The sequence below is a fragment of the Poecilia latipinna genome, unplaced genomic scaffold (assembly GCF_001443285.1).
Source record: "Poecilia latipinna isolate Pla-1442-1.1 unplaced genomic scaffold, P_latipinna-1.0 Scaffold2486, whole genome shotgun sequence".
Taxonomy (NCBI): domain Eukaryota; kingdom Metazoa; phylum Chordata; class Actinopteri; order Cyprinodontiformes; family Poeciliidae; genus Poecilia; species Poecilia latipinna.
In genome coordinates, this window is record NW_015115102.1 from 43,041 (window position 1) to 63,023 (window position 19,983).

The 19,983-nt window shown below is 38.3% G+C and overlaps 2 protein-coding genes across 3 annotated transcripts in view; one reads left to right on the top strand and one right to left on the bottom strand.

Moving 5' to 3' along the window:
- The window catches only part of rela (v-rel avian reticuloendotheliosis viral oncogene homolog A), a 19,267-nt gene extending 15,192 nt beyond the window's left edge, over positions 1 to 4,075 (bottom strand). Inside the window, exons 1-3 of one of the 2 annotated variants that reach the window (XM_015019824.1) lie at positions 3,832 to 4,075; positions 2,196 to 2,231; positions 1,937 to 2,082 (exon numbers count right to left, since the gene is read on the bottom strand). In XM_015019824.1, coding sequence (XP_014875310.1) covers positions 1,937 to 2,082; positions 2,196 to 2,231; positions 3,832 to 3,838 — 189 coding nt within the window. In that variant the 5' untranslated portion in view covers positions 3,839 to 4,075. The remainder of the gene's footprint in view (positions 1 to 1,936; positions 2,083 to 2,195; positions 2,232 to 3,831) is intronic. The other variant, XM_015019825.1, reaches the window with a different exon arrangement.
- A 3,671-nt stretch (positions 4,076 to 7,746) lies between these two features.
- Positions 7,747 to 19,983, top strand: part of LOC106938008 (serine/threonine-protein phosphatase PP1-beta catalytic subunit) — a 30,398-nt gene continuing 18,161 nt past the window's right edge. Inside the window, exon 1 of the mRNA XM_015019822.1 lies at positions 7,747 to 7,871. Coding sequence (XP_014875308.1) covers positions 7,820 to 7,871 — 52 coding nt within the window. The 5' untranslated portion in view covers positions 7,747 to 7,819. The remainder of the gene's footprint in view (positions 7,872 to 19,983) is intronic.

Below are 19,983 nucleotides of genomic sequence, written 5' to 3' on the forward strand. Positions count from 1 at the left end.
TTTACAATAGATGATTGTTTTTCTGATGAGTGGAAACGAACAAAAATCCTTTCCCAACGTCTTCATAAAAACTTGCACAGACATGCATACCAAATATGTCACTGTAGTATCACTGCATGTAATATTAATATTGCAGAAGTACTTCAAACTTAAGTTATTTTATAAGAGAAAGAGGGGAGGCAGAAAAATATGGATTTAGTGCATATCCTATTGCATTGCAATATTTTCTAATGGTGTGTAGCATTAATATTCTGAACCACGAAGAAAAAAAATACTTTCTAAATTGGAACTCCCCATGTGAACTAATTCAATGTTTATACATATATGTCGAAATAACATTTGTGTATTGAGGTCAAGTCAAGCGTCCAAACGTCAACCTTTCAGTCCAAATATGGAAACGTTCAGTTTCAAAACAGCGATGGTTTCCATGCTTGACAGCGTTTACTTCCTATTACATACCTGCCTTTTAATGGCCCCTGGTTTCACTGTCCACATGCATCTTTAGGGGTATTCCCAGATTAGGTAACACATGAAAACATTAATCGCATTTCCTGGCTTCTATTAAAAGCGTTTCTTAGGAACACTACTGGAAGCTTGCCAGTAATGTTCCAGTAGTGTTATTCTCAACAGGAAAACAGCTAATCATTAAAGCATCCGAGGTATGGTTACCTAGGTGACTGCCACAGCGTTCCCTCCTGGCTCATATGTTATTCATCTTTCAACCTAAATATGTACTTTTCTTGATTATTTTAATTATTGTTATTATTATTAAATAAAAAAATAAATACAAATATTATAAACTGGCAGTGAACTCTCACATCAAATGTCTGCTTGAAGCTACAGCACGAAACAAACAAAAAAACCAGAAGATTTTACATATGCATTAAAACTTTCCCTATGTCCTAACATGAGATAGATAATCAGTGAAAAAAAAAAAAAAATCAATCTCCTCTGCCTCCTCCTGTGTTCTGCAGAATTACTCCGCTCGGTCACAAACAACCAATCAGAACCATGCTCTCAGGAAGGTTTAATTTAGCAACTCAGGATTGTTTATTTTGATACAACCTGCATTTAACTTTGAATGAATGTGTCCTCTTTTTCTTTACATTATTTAATATAGACAGTGTTGTGAGATTCATTTGACAAATGCATAATTTAGGCTGTTTAGAGCCTCACTCTTAAATATTGTTTTACTGATTGCAGATTTTTTCATTCGTCCTTTTGATCGAATAGCTGCTGTATTGAGCCTGCAAGTATTTGGCATGTTTTATGTCTAAATTAGGTGAATTTATTGCCAGATCTTTTTTTTATATTATTTTGCCAGATCACAAAGCAGCATTTATACCTAATGCAAAAAATTAACAGCCAATCCAGGTGACCGGCACTGATTGGTGATCGGCAATAATCAGCCCTCATGGGAGATCAGGATCGGCAGCAAAAAACCTGATCGGAGCTTCCCTAAGACAGACCAGTAGATCAGACTTTTATTAAAGATCGGTGACCGGCCGAAAAAACCGCGATCAGTGCGCCTCTATGGCAAAGCTACAAAGAAATGGTTTAGATCAGAACATATTCATTTGCTAGAATAGGCCAGTCAAAGTCCAGACATAAATTCAACTTGATCTGCAGAGACTTGAAAATTTGTGCTGACTAAAATTCTCTTTTGAATCTAACCGAGCTATAGCTATTCTACAAAGAATAAGTGAAATCGGTTAAAAGTATTGACTCAGAGAACTGAATACAATTGCAATGTGACAATTTGCAGATTTTATTTGTGCAAACCATTGAAAACTATCCTCATAAAATCCCATTCAAATTGAGCATCTAACATGAGAACAGCAACTGTGGAGCGACAGATTGGAGTCTGACTGGTAAAAATGTGAATTTTGTGCTTCATTAAATTGGATCAAAGCAGGAAAACATTGGTTTGACCAACCTTGATGGCCGGGTAGGTCTTAGTGGTGTCGTTGCTTTTCTCTCCAGGAATACTGCCGGCAGAGCGACCCTCACATTTATAACGGAACCTCATCCCCCTCTGCTTCGGCTGCTCGATAATCTCTATGTAAGGGTTCGCTGGTTGGACTGGTGGGGGCGGGGGGAGGGGGGGGGTCACATCAAGATAATCAACAATCAGTGTACAAACAAGGCAAAAACGGTTGCAAGTTTAAAAAAATAAAATAAAAACAGTTTCATACCTGGGTTAATAGAGGTCATGCCCCATCCGTACACACCTGGGGGTGACAGAGAGACAGGGTTAGGTAAACTCCCAAGAGGAGTAACTGTTAATCATCTACATTAAGTGACGCACGACACAACCCGCTGCACAAATGACTAAAACACATTAAAAAACAAGCAGGATTCAGCGCATATTTGAGGTTTTAGTATGGGTTTGTCATTTGCTGTGCCGTCCGAGTGGAAATCTACCAGACGGCACAGCGACCAGGAGAGGTCAGGAGGCCGCCGAGATACACGGGCTTCCCAGCTAAATATAATTACTGCTCGTAAACCGCACGCCACAGATCCAGAGGCGCTGGAGTGAGGAAAAGTGCAAACAAGGGGGTGAAGTGCCGGCGTCTCGCATTACCAGATTTGTTGCTAGAGAGAAAAAAAAAAGCTGGCTCAACTCCGGTTTTTGAGAGGAAGGTGCGACGAGATCAGGTGGCCAAAAAGCTCCACCCTGAATTCATTTCAGAACCATGAGTGGGATGCTTTCCAAGCTGGAACATGCCTGCTTTCTAGGGCTTACACTAAATCACTGTAAGGTGGAGAAAATGTATGTGTATTTTTTAATATAACGCTTATAGCTTTATTGCCCTCCTTAAAAATAGACCAACTCAATGCATCCTATTGGAGCTGTACTATTTTTTTTAATGAATGTAAAATTAAAATTCAGGTCAATAAAATTATGGGACTACAACTGTTATTTTTTTTTATCAAAGTGACATAATTTATGTTAGTTTCAGCTTCGTATGAAAGTGAAAGTAAATGCCTATGAGTGTGTGACCATATTGTCACACACTCATAAGTCATTCAGTGCACTAATATCATAACTGCTGAATGTTTTGGGGGCAACTGGATGTCACTTTCACTTTAAGTGACCCAACATAGACGTCACTATAAAATTATTATTATTGTAGCGGTCTCGAATGTCTTATTAAAATTCAAGCCGAATATTGTCAGTTTCAATTTACGATTGAAATGGGGAGACAATAATAAATAAAACTGTTTAATGGCCGCTCCATTGCTGCTGCATACATTTTTATATATATTTTTGCCTTTCCTAAAAAAAGAAGAAAACAAAGAAAATGAAAAGAGAAATCAGCTGGGCGGCAAGATGAAGTTATACAAAATAAAGAGATTTTTTAAAAAAATTTTAATAAACAAGCGTAGTATATAAAATGCAGCCCGAATGTAAGGTGAAGAGTGAAATATATCAGATAAGTGTATTTGAGTATGATTCATAACTTGCATTTCTTCAGAAGGATGGAGAAACATTAAACTGTAGGATTTCTGAATGGAGTATGGCAGTCAATCCTTGAGGACCGACCCAGAAGGCCTCCTGGCAGAGCGACAGGTTCGAGGCCAGGTGAAGTAGCCACTAACAGGCTAAATAGTTAAAACATGATCGTTTGAAATTTATATGTCATACCCTTTAGGAAATTAATTACAAATTCTAAACTTTAGGTTAGACTTTAGCTTACTATTCGAGAGCAACCTCCTCCTGTTAGCGCAAACCCAGCGACAGCGGGGCTTTCCCTCTTCGCAAAACAACTACCCGTACAGTTTCACCTCCTGCCAAGTAGCAGAGCAAATAAAAGCAGCTCAACTTACCGTCCATGGCTGTGTCCGTTTCCGCCTCACACTCCTCTTATCACACCGCTTTTGCTCACACCACCTGTCCTCTGTCGTTTATGTTGTATTTCTTAGCAAAAAAAGACGATGCAACAACGACAATGTGAAGTCGAAAAACTTCTTGACAGTGCAGTACTGGCCTCCTTCGCCCCACCTACATAGTAAAGCGCCGGGGCAAGTGCTCACTCGCTTTCCGGTAAAAGTAGCCCAGAAATACAGCGTGTACTTCAGAGAACAAAGAGCGCCAGCTTCTTGTTTGATTTTTGCGCAATGTCCCACTGTCAAAGTCAGTAGTTGGGACTGAAATAGTTCCGGATGTTTTGAGTAATTCATCTGACGCATTTCTCAAATAGACAAAATGTGCCCATTTCAGAGCTGGTCAAACTTTTTATATGAGGCCCTGGGCAGAATTGTACTTAAACTCACCAGACACCACTGACCTTCCTTTACGCATTGTCTAAGCTTGACCTTCTTTTTTAAATATATAAGACCTGTGTTTAAACTTATAATTACATTGTTCACTTGAATTAATGAACAACATTAAAGGTAAATAGATTACTTTATAATTTTATTTTTAATTTGTTTCACAAAACATTCCTAAACTCACATGGTGGCACAGGATGAAAATCAGACAGCATATTCTTTGATTAAATGTATTTTTTTTCTCCATGTCTGTAATAAAATTAAGGAATATGGGGTGTGGGCTGCGACGTGTAGGCATTTGACTATTCTGATTGAAACAAACACATATTTTGGTTTTGATGAGATGTAAATCTTGTCTTAACGAGATATGAAGCAGGTCGTAATAGGATAAAAAATTAGTTTTATAACTTAAAACTAATTTTTAAGATATAATATTTATTTCCCAGTTTTGTAATCTTTCTGTGAAATAAAACAAAAAAGTTTAAAGAGAGGAAAACTGATAAACTACTTCCTTAATCTGAATCTGAACCAGAAATTATGAAATTAGGGTTAGACTCTTCTTTGTATTTCACAATTCAAATGGCGGGTTTGTCTTGGAGCCCATGGTCTATCAAGGCAGAATTTAGTGACTATTCACTAACAAACTAACTCAAAAAATTTTTTTTATTTTGCTCTATAGGGCAAACTGCCTCTAGTTTCAAGACAAGAGTCTTGAAATGCAAAGAAGTACAAATAAATACCAAATCTGAATTAGAGAATTATTATATTTCACTTACACTTAATACATGTTTAGATTATTTTTTTTCTATCTGCAAATTTGAATCAAAGTGAGTCACGAATATTGCTGTACTTTATGTTCCCAATGTCTAGTAAAACCACAAAGACAGGAAGATGGTAGTGAGGTGTGAGGTATCAGCAAACAAGACATAGGCTAACTAAACACCTCACTTCTCATACATAGACCTTCAAACCTCAGATTTGAAGTTATCTTAATCAAAAAAGAGCTACGTTCTAACTTTGCTTCAGAGTTCCTAATTTGAAATTCTGTTAAATTTAAAACTTTGATTTAAGATTTCAACTGATAAATGTTACAGTCATAAGTAAAGGCATGTAGCTTATTCATTTTTGCCTCTTGTGGTCTGGTGTCACATTTCATGCACTCTGTGATTGCAAATACATCAAAAATACAAATAAATATGTTTTGTGTGCTTGCTTGTGAGCTCAATCTTCCTAACTACCTGGCTCCCCCATACCAGAATAATAGGGGAGCCATAGTCAGAATTGAAAAGCCGAACAAGTAGGCAAATAAGTAAAGCAAAGAAAAAGATTCTTCACAAATATCTGAAGATAACAGTGTCCAGGAAAACGTTACCTGGGACTATTATTTTGAAAATAGAATTCGTGGGTTTCCGGCACCGATTCCTGTGTAACTTGACAGCTGCTGCTCTTTGATTTTCCTTCTTAGTGCAACTCACCACCGCCCACTCAAACAGTGCGGAAATACCCAAATGACGCACTTTAAAGGAACAGAAAAATAAGTTGTGAGTGGGCGAGGCAATAACAAGAGTGGGAGAAAAAAAACCTGTATCCTTTTCCATCTCCGCTAGAAGCGTGCACTCATGTTTTTTATCCTCACTAAAAGTAGAACATCAACCGAGATTTGTCCGCCTTTAACGAGTCAAAGCTCTTTGAGCAACATGGCTTTTTATTTCACTGACAAAAACGTCTCCCGAAACTTTAAAAACTGTGCTCCGACCACGAGTATGTAGTATTAGTAGCAATGTTTTTAGCTACTGATGCAAATTTTCTTTCTTTTTAAAAAAAACAATGAATAGGGGGAATTCTGCCATCTCTATGGCCCCAAAAACATATGTGCATCACTCTGACCAGCAGAGGGTGCTGTAAGCCAAGAAAACAATTTTTCAAAAAGTCCATCATCCCAACTTGTGACTAGCGTAACAAAACATCTGAAGTTCTATTTCGACAAGTTGATGTGCAACATTAAGATTACAAAACTCCAAAACAAAACAAGAAAAGAAAAAAAGTGCCTAAATTCACAAAATCCGTTGACATCAGTTAAAAAAATCTAACGTAGCATCCATCCATCCATCCATCCATCCATCCATCTTCTTTACACCCTTGTCCCTTAGTGGGGTCGGGAGGATTTCTAACGTAACATCTGGCTCAAATCAAAGTTTTGCAAACCACGTTAAAATGTTGCAAAAATAAAATTTTATCAGTAGAAAAACATTGTCAGACACGTTAGTGCACACTTTTACGACTCACAGAGTTCTTTATTGTAATGGACAACCAAAACTATCGCTCCATTCAAGCTAATTCAAAAGGCAGCTCCAAGAATGCTGACTACCGCAAGACAGCTTACATCTATTGATTTTAAGGTTGTTTAAATTAATTGATGATCAGTGTTTGGTCTAGCTATCAGATTTATTTTGGTCAGTTATTTTTATCACCCCAGATTCCTCTGGTTCTGCAGGAAGAGTCTTCTGTTGGTACCTCTGTGAGAGCCTAAACTCATGGTATGACCTTCACCTGAGAAAAAGACTTCCTGAAGACCTGAGGAGAGCTGAGAGCCTCATATATTCAATTTGACTATTATTACATATTTATGATTTTCTTTTTAAATTCCAGTTATTATAGATTTTAGCAAGCAAACTGTTTAATTACACTTTTGTCTTGTTTAAAAGTTTTTATGACAAATATTTAGATATTTTATTGTGTTTACTACTTGTGCTTTCAGATTTGTAGAACTGTACTGTGTTTATAATTGTGTTTATAATAAACTGTACATTTGAATTTCCTCAGCTCCTCATCATTGAAAGTAGCTTGATGTGTTTATCTTTTCTTTTCCCTTTTTGTGTGTTTATTTTTATTTGTTTTGTTTTTACAAATTTTGATCATTGTGTTTTCTTATGTCGGACCATCTGGTTTTTACTCAACTTCTGTGTAGTTCTTTTGTACTGTTTTGTTATTAAGTATGTTGTTAATTGTAAAAAAATAAATGCATGCTCAGTCCATTTCTTTGTATTGAATCTGAAGTTTTGACAATCGTATGCTTTCGTAATACTTAACGTATTTAAAGTTCAAGCTTAAATGTTGTAATAAACGCCAGAAAACTTTGAAACATATTAGGCAAAAGAACTGGGGAAAAAAGACAAAACAGTCCGAATATATCAGTAAAGAAAACCTCAATAGGTGTGTAGGACACTAGTTCAATCTTGGACAGAAAGGCGAGTCTTGTTCTTAAACTACATTTCCCATAAACCATTGACTACGTATGGTAGATTTGGGTTGCATTCCGAAGAGCTTGTCATATTTTATCAGAAGAAATAAAACTCTTTTGAGGCAAACGCATAAATTGTCTGTTCTTTCGCTGGAATATAAAAATTTCCGAGGGTCATTTAATGCAACAGCAGGACATTAATGGGAGGAGTTGGCGGGCAGTTGCTGTGCGTTGAGGCGGTGCCCTGCCCTCGCTGCTTGTACGCCAGACTGCGGCGGGCATAGAGAGCTTTGCGTTACAGAAATGGCGGAGGGGGAGTTGGACGTTGACTCGTTGATTTCCAGGCTTCTAGAGGGTGAGTTCTCCATACTGTCTATTCGTTGTGGCTTGTTGACTATTTTTCCTAAACTCTGTAGCACTCTGGGTTTATTTTTGACCCGGGAACATTAACGAACTCGCTTGACTCATTGGCTAGCTTACGTTCGGGAGTACAACACTGGTCTTTCTGTCCGAGAACACAGGCACACCTCTTAGCCAGCTACTATTACACGTCTCACGGCTCCTTTAGACTAAATTAGTATAAAATTGTTTGTTTCTTAGAACACCGTGGTGCTTTCAGCCTGGAAATGTTGACTCTCCCTTGTTTTAGCCGTTGCTTTGGAGTGCTTGTGCTCTGGTTCAGTATGGAGAGTAACGTCAGACTCTCCTTACCAGCAATTAATTTCTACTAGTTTTCATGTCGCAGTATTAAGGTTATTACTTCGGCTTGTTGCAGATCAGTCACTAAATAACCATTAATCTAATGTCATCCAGTGTGTATTACAACCCATACTCATCTATATGTATTAATTAGCCCAGTAAGAAGTACTCGATTGTATGCAACAGCTTCATTTGCCAACAACAAACTTGGATATTCATGCAAAGTAAATGGCAATCTTGAACTTTACTAATTGTGGCTCGAAAAGTTGGACGTAATGGAAAGATACCAGATAAGGTGTAGCATTGTTTAGTTATTAACCCATAATTATTCCTAAAAAGAAAAGTTTTTCTATTGAGGTTTGGTGGGGCGGCTGAAAACGTCACAGTGTTGTGTTAATGTGTGAACATTGCTAAATGACACTGTGTACATGAGAATTGATCATCTTCCACTTTTAGATAAACCTACAGGAAGCATGGCCTCAAGTAGGGGTGAGAGTTATGGAACTGAGGTTTAGTCACGATTACTTTTTGTTTTTCTGTGGTTTTGTTTTGTGTTTTTTAGGTAACTTTATATCTACGACAGCACTAATAGCCCCTACAAACAGAAATGCAGCTATTGAAAATGGACAAAAACATACCCATTTTTAAAAAGGCATCTTCAGGACACCCGTCTTGAACTACTGAACTCGTAAAGAGGTGTTATTTATTTATAAGTATGTATTTTATTTTATTTTATCACTAAACTGGACACAGTAATTGCACTTAGTCATTTTTTTTTCACTTTGTTGATGTTCTCATGATACAAACGGTAGACAAAATGAAAATGGTAGAAATAAAAATCCCCACAATAAAGGCAGTTTTATGGTTTTCAGACATTGTTCATTTAAATTTATCTTCAAAATTCTTAACATGATTTTTTTCTTTCTTTCTAGGATAAATACAATTAATGCTCAGCAGTAGCCTCTAAACATTTACAGACTTGGAAGAGGGAAAAAAAACAAAAAACTAAAAGTGGACCCATCAGGGATTACGTGGTCTATTATTTATCATTTTTTGTGTTAGCTGATTATGATTATTGTAAATCCTCAAAAGCAGATTACATAGCTTGTCTTTCTATTCAGTACAGTAAGATCATTCAGGTTGTGGAGCAGAAGTATTTTTAAAAATATAACATCAGATTCAACATTAGATCCCTTTTTTCCTCTTTTTGCATTTTCAAAATAAAGTGCAACAAATAAAATGCATATTTTTTTCTTCTACAAGAACCATTCAGAAAGTATAGCAGTTTTTCAAAAAATAAAGTCTTGCCTTACTACCCAACATTTTGGATTTTGAATTAATTTCTCGTAATCATTTCCAGCCTTAGGAAGCGTTTTTTGCTATAGCCATTTAATTATCTGTATTAGGACCAGAGGAGTTACTATGGTTACAAAGCTCTGAAATTAAATAGGATTTCACCATCGTTTTAAACAACAATAGTTACAGTGGTGACATTTTAAATGACCATTGTTAGCGTAGTTAGCTTTACTAGAGCACCTTTATGGAGATCTCCAAATAGCCACCAATGTTCTCAATACAGCGCCACAAATCGGGCTTCCCGATTGGTTAATTTGTTCCTTTGAATGTAATACATTCTGCCCCGTTATCTATTGGAGTTAAGCATCTCCTTAGAAGGCTTCCTCTGTCATTTCAAACATCTCCCTGATGATAAAAATAGTTACTAATCAGCCATTTTTTAAAAATTATTATTATTATTTATTCTTGACCATGATACTAGACTAATTATGAGTTTTGGATCAGCTGTTCTTTTGTGAGTAAATTTCAACCAGCAGTACTGGTGATGTTATCATTTGTTCTGGGTATTTTCTTTCCCTGAGAGGGTGTGTGTGTGTGTGTGTGTGTGTGGGGTGGAGTAGATCTGTGTCTAAAGATGCACATGAGTCACATGATGCGTCTCCACCTCTATGTTCCTGTCTTACTCAGATTTTAAAGGGGCAGTATTTTGTGTTTTCCAGGCACATAGTGCCATTTCATAGCAGTCAAGTAAATGTCAACTTCAGTTGCTGCAAAAATGCTGTAGATATAAAATGCGACTTAAAAGAAATTTGACTTTGTAATTTAGTGCCTTGAAATTGGGCCTCTGTCTCTTTAAGAAACTCCCACTATTTCTGAAAGGCCACCTTCAGGAAGTCATCACAACTTGGCTCCTTTATTAACCCTTTAACAACAATTTGACCAGCATTGCACTGAGAAGTAGCTCATATAATGAGCTCAACAGTTCCACCAGGTGTTTGCTAATTGCTATTGGCTAGTCCAGAGGAACTAAGTGAGGGAGTCGTGGAGGAGGGCTGCTCTGTGAAGCAGAAGGTCTGAGAGTGCAGCTCAGAGGAGGAGCTTTGTCCTCGAAGGCGGGGCTAGGTCCATCCAGGCGTTTTGCACCTCTGAGTGGTTGCCATAGAGATTAAAGGATTTCTCAAACATGCATGAAAGAATCAAGGGAACACTCCAGGTACGTTTTTGTTGAAGAGATAACATGATGTGAAAAAGACTTATTTTTACTTGATGCTGCCGCTTTAAATATCGGCACTGGCCATCGTTCTTGCTTCTGTTGCCAATGTTGTTGGTTTGGCATGGTAATTGTAGATGTACTTTCGAAGAAAAGGCCACTGTTGTTCCTGCAGCTTTTGTTATGTGTTGCATGGCAGTGGAGGTTGACTTCCCCAGATAAATACAGGATCCTGACCCAGGTGAGCTGATCGGCCAGGAACACGGACGGCCTCTCTGTATGCAGTAAACACTCGAGCTGGTGATGAGCCAGTGGCGATGATTGATTTTTGTCTTCAAAATAATGTGGCTGGATGGATGCAAGCACATTGTTAGCATGTGCAAATCATCAGGATGTGGATTTGCATGAAATTTTACCAACAACTGTTGATAAAGAGTAATTACAGGTTGTTTGCTCGGTATGTGAGCAGTTCATGACGACACTGCCTCCAGGTTAGATTTCATGCTTGTCTGCTTTGTGATGCAACATATGGGAAAAGTGAAGGAAAACAATTCCAGATCAGGACTCTGGGTTCATTTACATCACCCCCGTTTCGCCTGCTTTGCTCCAACTCCAGTTTGTTTGTGGAGTTGTGAATGCGCAATCGAACTCTGATGTGGACCAAAAAAGCGAACTGCGGTCAGCTTACAAACCTAGGTGTGGGTGTGCTTGAAGTGAACTCTCATGCGCTTGGAATGCATACGTGAACGCCAAACGGACCGGGAACCGTTCCAAAAGCAGGATGCGAACCGTAGTGCATGACATTCTGGGTAAATGCAACCAAAAGAAACGAGCAACTCTAGTGGTAGCAGGAGAAATGACTCTTACCTACAGCATTCCGTGAAGAAGGAAGCTGCACTCGGTGTCTTTGGAGATTTTTGTCGTTTCCTTCAGTGGTTCTTGGTGTTGCTCCCCCTCAGGTGAGGAGGTGAACAGGTTTTTCAAAACATTTGATTTGTCTGACACAGTGCAGTGTGACAGCAAACCACATGAGCGGAAAATGTAACCAATGTTGCAATTTTGATCCCCAGTAGAACATAGTTTGGACTGAACTATCAGGTATGAAAATGTTTTTTGACTCTTCATAATCCATGCTCATGGTCATTTTCTGGTTTTGGACCATCAACTCGTTACTGTAGTAAGAGTTGGGAAGAAAAACAGTCTGACAAGTATGAACAGATTGAGCAAAATGACATGTACTCGATGAGCAAGGAGGTAGGAGGAACTTTCCAGTCACACCTGAGAAGACACGTGAATCTAGAACCCAGTGTGACTGCAGATATAAATTTGACAGCTCCCACAGAAGGAGCTACATCATTCAAACACGCATATGAAATCATAGTTATGTCACTGCAGGTGTGTATTTTTATTCTGTAGACAGAGGAAAGGCCACTGTGTACTTGCTATTGTTAAGGGTGTGACAGGTTGACGGGTTCAATTTGATTTGAGCAACCTAATGGAATTAAACTTGTTTCTCTGTCGGATTGAATCATCAGAAGAAGCGCAAGTCCTGCAAGCGGAGCCTCCAAGGTGCTCTGAAGCTTGAACACAGAGTCTGAACCAAAGTCCTCCAAACATACAGTGGAATTAGTTCAGTATCTGGTTCCTGTTAGCTGGCTCTGAGCTGTACATCACTGGGGAAGAATAGAACAAAACTCGAGGCAAATTTGGTGAAAGTCCAGTACTGATCAGTACTATTTTTAAATTGCACTATATACAGTGGACCCCAGCATTAAACAGAGTGTCACAATAAAGTACTCTGTGATTTAACTCCATTCTAAAGTTGTCATCTAGGAGGAAAGAATGTCCTGTCCCTTTCTGTTCTTGCTCTGAAACCAGCGTTACTCTTTTTCAAAGACAATTGAAAAAGACTGAAATAATTTTTAATGGACTTCTAATCTAAGCCTATTGTCTTAACTGAAATTTAGTTCTTGTAGGAAAAAAAATGTTAAAAGGTGTCAGTTCAGTAGAGGTGTTACAATGCCAACACAACTGAGATTGGCTGGTTATTTAACAGATTTTTTGACGCATCAAGTTGCAAACGTGGAGAATCCTGATGCGTTTCACAAAAATCAACCGATATGTCTCATTTTTAGGAACATTGAGTTGAGTTCTGAAGGACAGGCTGAGCAAGAAACACATCCTGGCCTTTTCTATGCTACAGGAAAAAATACATTTAACAACTGAGACTGAAGACAGGCACATTGCTAAGAAGGATTGACTTTTATTTTAATTGATCCACATTACGTACGTATCCTTTAATCAAATGAACTCATTTAAGATTTTTTTAATACCAATTCAGCAATCATTTGTATACCATTTGGTTACGTTGGTGTCTATGTATATGTTGTTATGTTAAGGAAACTAAAATATTGTCGTCAGGCAAAAACCTTGCCTCTTGTGTTCATCCTAAAGCCATGGAAAATATTACATAGAGCCAAATGCTTAAATTGCCACTTCTCCGTAAGCCAGATTTTATTTAGAGATCTGACCTTTCACCAACACAAAGACTTGTCTTAAGCTTTCTACCACTACAATTTCTCTCAGCTTACCTGGCCGGGTTACATCAAAACTTTCTCAAGTGAAACTCTGTAGCTTTCTTTTTTCTTTTTTTTTCTTTCAGGGATATACCTGCATATCAGAATGACTGACTGCACGCTTCTTCTCTGCTTGAATAACGGGGCCTTTCCAACAGTGAAAGGGCTTTCCTTCATTGCTGTATCAGATTGATTTCCCTCTCTTTCAGAATGCACTACTACAGATTGGGAGGCTACTCCTACTGACTCAACTTCCAGAGGAGTTTATGTCCTTCTAAATGTCAACAGCTGTCTCTGGTTGAAATGAACACACTCCTTCAGAGACTGCAATTCACAAGGGCAGGGTGCTGTACTCATACATACAATAATATGGCTGCCCTTGGTTTCTTTTTTCAATTCTTTTCTAAAAATAGGAAAAAAAGTGACAAAATATTGCATTTTAGGTACAGTGAACCCTCGTCTTTCGCGGGGGTTGTGTTCCGAAAATAACGCGCGATAAATGAAATCCACGAAGTAGTTACCTTTAGTTTTTACAATTATTATACAGCATAATTAAATACTCTACATTGAAACCAAAGAACAAAACCTGTTTTCAGGTCAGCGGATGTGCGTGTTCATCAATCGGGCCTTAATGTGATCCGGAGGCGTGGATAAAGCGTCTCCTCCAACCTGCCCCGCGAGATTCACAGCTGTATCCATCGCTCTACGGCAGAGCGATGGATCTCATCAAGTGAGCCTCCGGTCGGGTTTTGCGTTGGCCACAGTTTTTTCCAGCAGGCATTCAAAGTTTTCAGCTTTCATTTCCTGAATGGCCAATCTGTATTACTTGTATTTAAATACCGTAACATTATTGGCACACGGGCAGAGAAGGAGCTCGGAGACTGTTTAGCCAATTAGGATGCAGGACACAATGCACTGTGACAAAAACTACACAAAAAAATCTGCGAAGCAGCGAGACCGCGAAAGGTGAACCACGTTATAGCGAGGGTTCACTGTATTCAGGGATTTATTTAGCCCCATTTTTAGTAAACTGAGTGATCGTGCTCAGAGTCTCTCTCTGAATGTTTATTATTCAAAATAGATGTAATTTGAACAATAAATAGTAGTGAGCTAAAAGTATTAATTCTTTCTTTTGTGACTTATCCATTGTACACACACAGCCAGGTATTTTTAAAAATGAAAATCTATGCAACATCGTTTAACCCTAAAAGAAAAAATAAAGAAATGGTACAAATGGGATTGGTTTCAGAAATGTTTTCATCCACACAAACCCAAACAAATCCACTCCTGAGTGTTGTTTTAAACTCGCCAAACCCATAGGGGGGAGTGTAGCATAAAGCTAAACCTATGTCAGCCAATCAGATTGCTTCAGTTCACCTATATATCTGTGTGGACAGATATATAGGTGGAACTACTTTTAAGTGGTGTATTAGAATATAAAGTTATTAAAACACAATACCATGTCGATTTGGAATCATGTCAAGCAAGTTTTCTCAAATCTCCTCTTTGGTGTGTGGCTTTTTTTGTATTAAACAGTTTTTGTGTAGATTAAAGTCCAAATCGCATAAAAATGTATTTATTTTCCCAGGTATCTGTGGCTGAAGCCATTTCTAAAGTTGACTGGCAAATATTTCCAATAAAAACTGCTGCCTCTCTGTTGATTGTCCTGCTGCAAACAGAAAAGACGCCATCCAAACAGTTTCTAAACATAACCTGGTAGATCTGCAGATAATAAGCTTGCTGTTGGATGACGTAAGGCAACTTTAATAGCACGAATGTCTAAGCAATGTGGAAATGCAGCTTATCAGTCTCTAGGCTGATTTAGAAAAAATTCACGAGGCAAAACCTTTTGAATCATTGCTTTCATTAAACTCTGCTGTGACTAATAATGTTTTGGATCCCCAAGAATACCTGACGACCACAAAGGTTCACATCAAAAATATAGTAGTTGAACAGCTTCTAAACTAAATCAGGAGAAGCAACGTGGAACTTTTTTTTTGGGAAAAAAATTAAAGCTGTGTTTGTTTTTGTAAATGTTGCAAACAAGAAGCTCCATTAGGCAAGTGAATGAAAGAATTTACTGCTTGCAAGTTTTGTTTCTTTGTGATTCATATTTTGGGAATGAGCTCATCTCCAAAGCATTTTTACAAAGAAGACTTCCGTTTCCAAAGCGTGAAACGTGTGAGATCCTTTGGCTCTTGAATGTTTTTTTGTTTTTTTTTTTAGCAATTAAATAGAAATTATTTTAAATATCTGTCCAAATCACTTAATATTCTGCTGAATTCAGCACTTTTTATATTGTTAAAGTTGCATAGCAAGTAATCATTGGTTGTTGATTTGCTGAAACATCCAAACTTTAAATTGACTTTTTTTGAGCTTTACATCATGCAATATTGTTATTCCCTACACAAAAACGTATCGGGCTGCTTGACTCTGTCATGCTTGTTTGAGAAATCATTTGATCTCCATGGCAACCATTCAGCTGTGCAAAACAACCGAGTGGCTCTAGCTTTGCCTCCAAGGCGTAGCTCCACCTCTGAGCTGCAGTTTCCAAACTTCTGCCTCACAGAGCGGCCCTTCCCTACTCAGCTCCTTCAGACTAGCCAGCAGCAATTGGCAAACTGGAACTGTGGAACTGTGCATCAGCTGAGTTCATTATAGGAGCAACACTGGTAAAAAAAAAAAGTTAAAGGAATGATGACACGATTTCCTGAAGGTGGAGTTTCAGAGCAGGAATTTTAGAGAGACAGAATCCCAATATAAAGATGTTAAAAGAAATTTGACTTTATAATTTAAATCATATTTGCTATATCTAGCATTTTTATAATTGAAGCTAACATAGTTACTTAATTGTAGTATAAAATGGAATTATATGCCTGGGAAACGCATAATAGTGCCTCTTTAAAGGTGGGATTTGGGAAACTTTCATAGTGTCTCTATTTGTTATTATGATCATTAACTAGGTGGTGTTTTTGTTTTGTTGTTTTCCTCCTCTTTCCATTCTTAAGGATTTTGGTCCAGTGTAGAACTATCCAGTTGACGTTTAGTCAGTCCAGAGTTGTTGGTAACACCACGGCGGTTTGATCGTCTTTTCAAATAGGCCACAGCTGGTTTCTTTTTTTTGCCTGTTTAAGTTCAGACTTGTATACTAATCGTGACCTTCACTAGGTAAAACGTTGACTGAAAACAGGAATTTGAAAGTCTGCAATTTAGACTTGATAAATATGCAGTAACTCTGTGTGTGTGAAGATTCACCCAGATATTCTACTACACAAGTCCTTGATTGCTAAAATATTTACTAGCTGCGGTTTTCCCCAGTTTTCTCTCTTTATTTATTATGACCTGATAATATCATCCTGATCATTTAATATGATGCTCAGATTATTAATCGTGGAATCTTAACCCCTTTTACTCACAACAAACATGCTCTTCATCGGCCGTTCCATCGAGGTGTGACAGCAGGCGTTGTCTAGATGACCAGCTAAACCTGATAGACTGACATGGTTTCCAATCGGCTGAGGCCACTCTGTGACTTCAGGGCTTCTGGTTTCATCAGTCACCCTGAAAGCAAACTGACCTGGGACCAGTTCCAGCACCTCCACCAAAACACTGTGACCACTGTAAGGGTCTAATATCGGCAGTGTGGCGTATCCTTATTGCTGTGAGGAAAAAGGCCAGCGCATGACACAGTGGGGAATCAAAGAGCCATCTGCTGTTTTTCCAGTTGATGTTTTCCAGAGAATATCACTCGTGTTAGTTCCAGCACACTGAAGCTGCAGGGTGTCTGAGCAAGGTCACCGGTATCCTTCAGTCTACCAGACCAGCCTCATGTTTTTTTCACTGCGTTTGTGTTCTCCTCCTCCTCCTCCTCCTCTTCCTCCTTGCTGCTCATGAGCTTTTACTAATGCTGGGATCCAGCAAAGCAGCTCTTGCACATGCTAACATCTCCAGCATAGCTATGCTTAAGCCCACATTGCTCCAGGCTTTAGCAACAACAGCCCTTCTGTGTGCTTTACCAGAACAGGTGGTTCTATGTGGCACGATTACCAACATGGTCACATGGCATCAGCAAAAGGGTGGAGGGGAAGTTTTCATTTCAGTTGTTGGCAAATAGTTGCAAAATTTGCTATTTATGAAGATTTAATGTTGAGATTCCCCCCCACCACTACTTGGGCTTCTGTAGTTTGCTGTGTCCATCGTTTCCATAGATGGAAGGAAGTGACCTGTCAATCCATCAACGACAATAGAACAATTTTTACTTGCCCACCTTGGCATCATTGAACTTTTGGACTGCAAAATCTTTGAGAGAAATAAAAATGTCGGATTTATGAAACTGATTTGCCAGAAGTCCATGACCTTGTTTAGTGATTCCACAGCAAATACTGTAGCTTAATTGTTAAAGGGGAAAAAAAGTAGTAGTTAATGACTTTATTGAGAAATACGACCGACACAGAAGCTAAAGATCTATACACACCACACCAAAAGAAATAAAATTCAACTTTTCTGCAAAATTAAACTTTTGCAGAAAAGTACACAACAAAATGTATTGAAGGGTAAAAAAAAAATCATGCCAAACTTTTCTTTCAGGCAAAGTTTGAGTCTCACTCAAACCTCCTCATTATTGTCTGTGACTTGAAGCTACTGCTAACTACCTTTCTAGCTAGCTACCTTTTTTGGATTGAAGATGAAAAATATTTGTAAATACATTCCACCCAGAATTCCTCAAGTTGCATATGTAGCTTCACCTTCTTCAAATTCTATTAAAAAATGTTAAGCGCCTGTAGCTAACTGATTAATTAGTAAAAGGGGGGGGGGGGGGCAGAAAATTGCTACTCTGATCAGTTAGTGTTTAGCTGCAGATGCATCCCTTTCTGCAGATGATAAAACATTCATCAGCTATGCTATTACCGTGTAGGCAATAAAAAGCTTATTTTATAAAAAAAAAATTCAGTTGTTGCATTTTGATATGCATTTCTAGTATTGAATAAAATATAAAATCATAGATTTTAAAATAAATTTAAACTCTAATCAATCATTAGAATAATCAACTACTAAAATAATCTTTAGCTGCAGCCTTGTATCGATTACACGCCTCAAAACCGTAACCTCCCATCATTTCCAGAATGTAAACATGTCGCCTGGAAGCATCTACGTGCATATTCTTCGATCCATAAACAGAGTTAATATTGCTTTCTCAGTTGGAGTTAAACTGATACTTTTTGTACATTTTAGTTCATTTAAATGAACAAAACGATAAGCCTTTGCATTGAACACTTTTAATCTTTTACAAATGTATCTCTGCAGTTGCTGTCTCCCCGGTTGTGTTTTTTTTTTCTCTCTCTCTGAGTGTGAGAGCTGCTCAGCTCCAGGCTGCTGGCGTGGCATTCTGTTGTGGAAACAACAATGGTGGAGCCTGTGCGGCGGGGCGCGCTCGCCCCCTGGCACCAAACGTGGCAGCCAGCGCTTCACCCAGTAAAAGCCCTCCCTCACATCCACTCCTTTCTCTGCACTTTAATTTTTTCATTTTGCTGCTGCGATTCGACCCCACCACCACTACCCCTCTCAATTTTCCACTCTTCTCCCACTCCTTTCTATCCCTCTCTTCTCTTTCTCTCCTTTCAATTTCAGTCTTTCTTTGGCGCCACAAAGCCAAGCATTCACAGCTGGCACTTAAAGGCGAACAAAAACATCCCAATGAAAATGCAAAAAGCCTGCTCAGAAATGCCACTGCAGTCGGGACTCTGAGTTTCTCGTTCAGTGATTGGGGCGGGGGGATCACTGTTTTCCATCTGCCCCTGCGTGGGAGAGGGTTAGATGGAGGAGAGGGGTCTGGAGGGGAGGTAGGGGGGTGGCTGGCTTGAGTCCCAGCTAGAAAGAATGGAGGTGGGCAGCTAAAAAAAGGTCTGACGGGGCGTTTTCATGCAGCAGGGACAGAAACGTGCGCAGTCATGCCTGCTCAAAATTCACAGGGGCGCTACTGATCCGCCAACAGGAAATGCACTTGATCAGGAAGAAGGAAGAACCCCAAACTTCCTGTTTCTGATAAAATTTGCTTTTCATGTCAGTTAAAAAAAAAAATCAAAAAACGGTGAGGCATATTTTTATTTTTAACATCAAAACGGATGAATAGGTCTGTCACAATAAATTGTCCCATTAATTATTACGATAAACGATATTATTGTTTTGAGACCATTTTCTAGTAATTTATTGGAAATGCCATGTCAAATGTCAATAAAGTTTAGTTTAGTAAAGAACATTTAACACTGTGGCTGGAGGACATTTTTTTAAATAACCAGAATAAAACTCAATAAATAAAATGGAATTGAAACAATAAATATGAGATCTTTCTAAATAAAGTTTTACTTATGAAAAATCTGAATCGCCTTAATGGATATTCTCGAGCTCAATATATTATACGACTAATTGACTAATTGCTTTCTGTGACAGGTTTAATATCCAGATGTATTTGGTTTCAATATCAGTCTGCCCAAGTTAAAGGGAAGCACCTCCACATTTTGCTGTTGGTGCAATAAAACTATTCAGAGGAGGAAGCTGGAGAATTTTTCACCACGTGTTTAACAAGCTTAACCAGCAAGGAATGCTGTTTTTTTTTTTTTTTTTTTTTTGTGGGTGGGTTTTTTTTTTTCTTTTTTTTAAAACAAATGGGCCCATTGGGAGAAACTTTG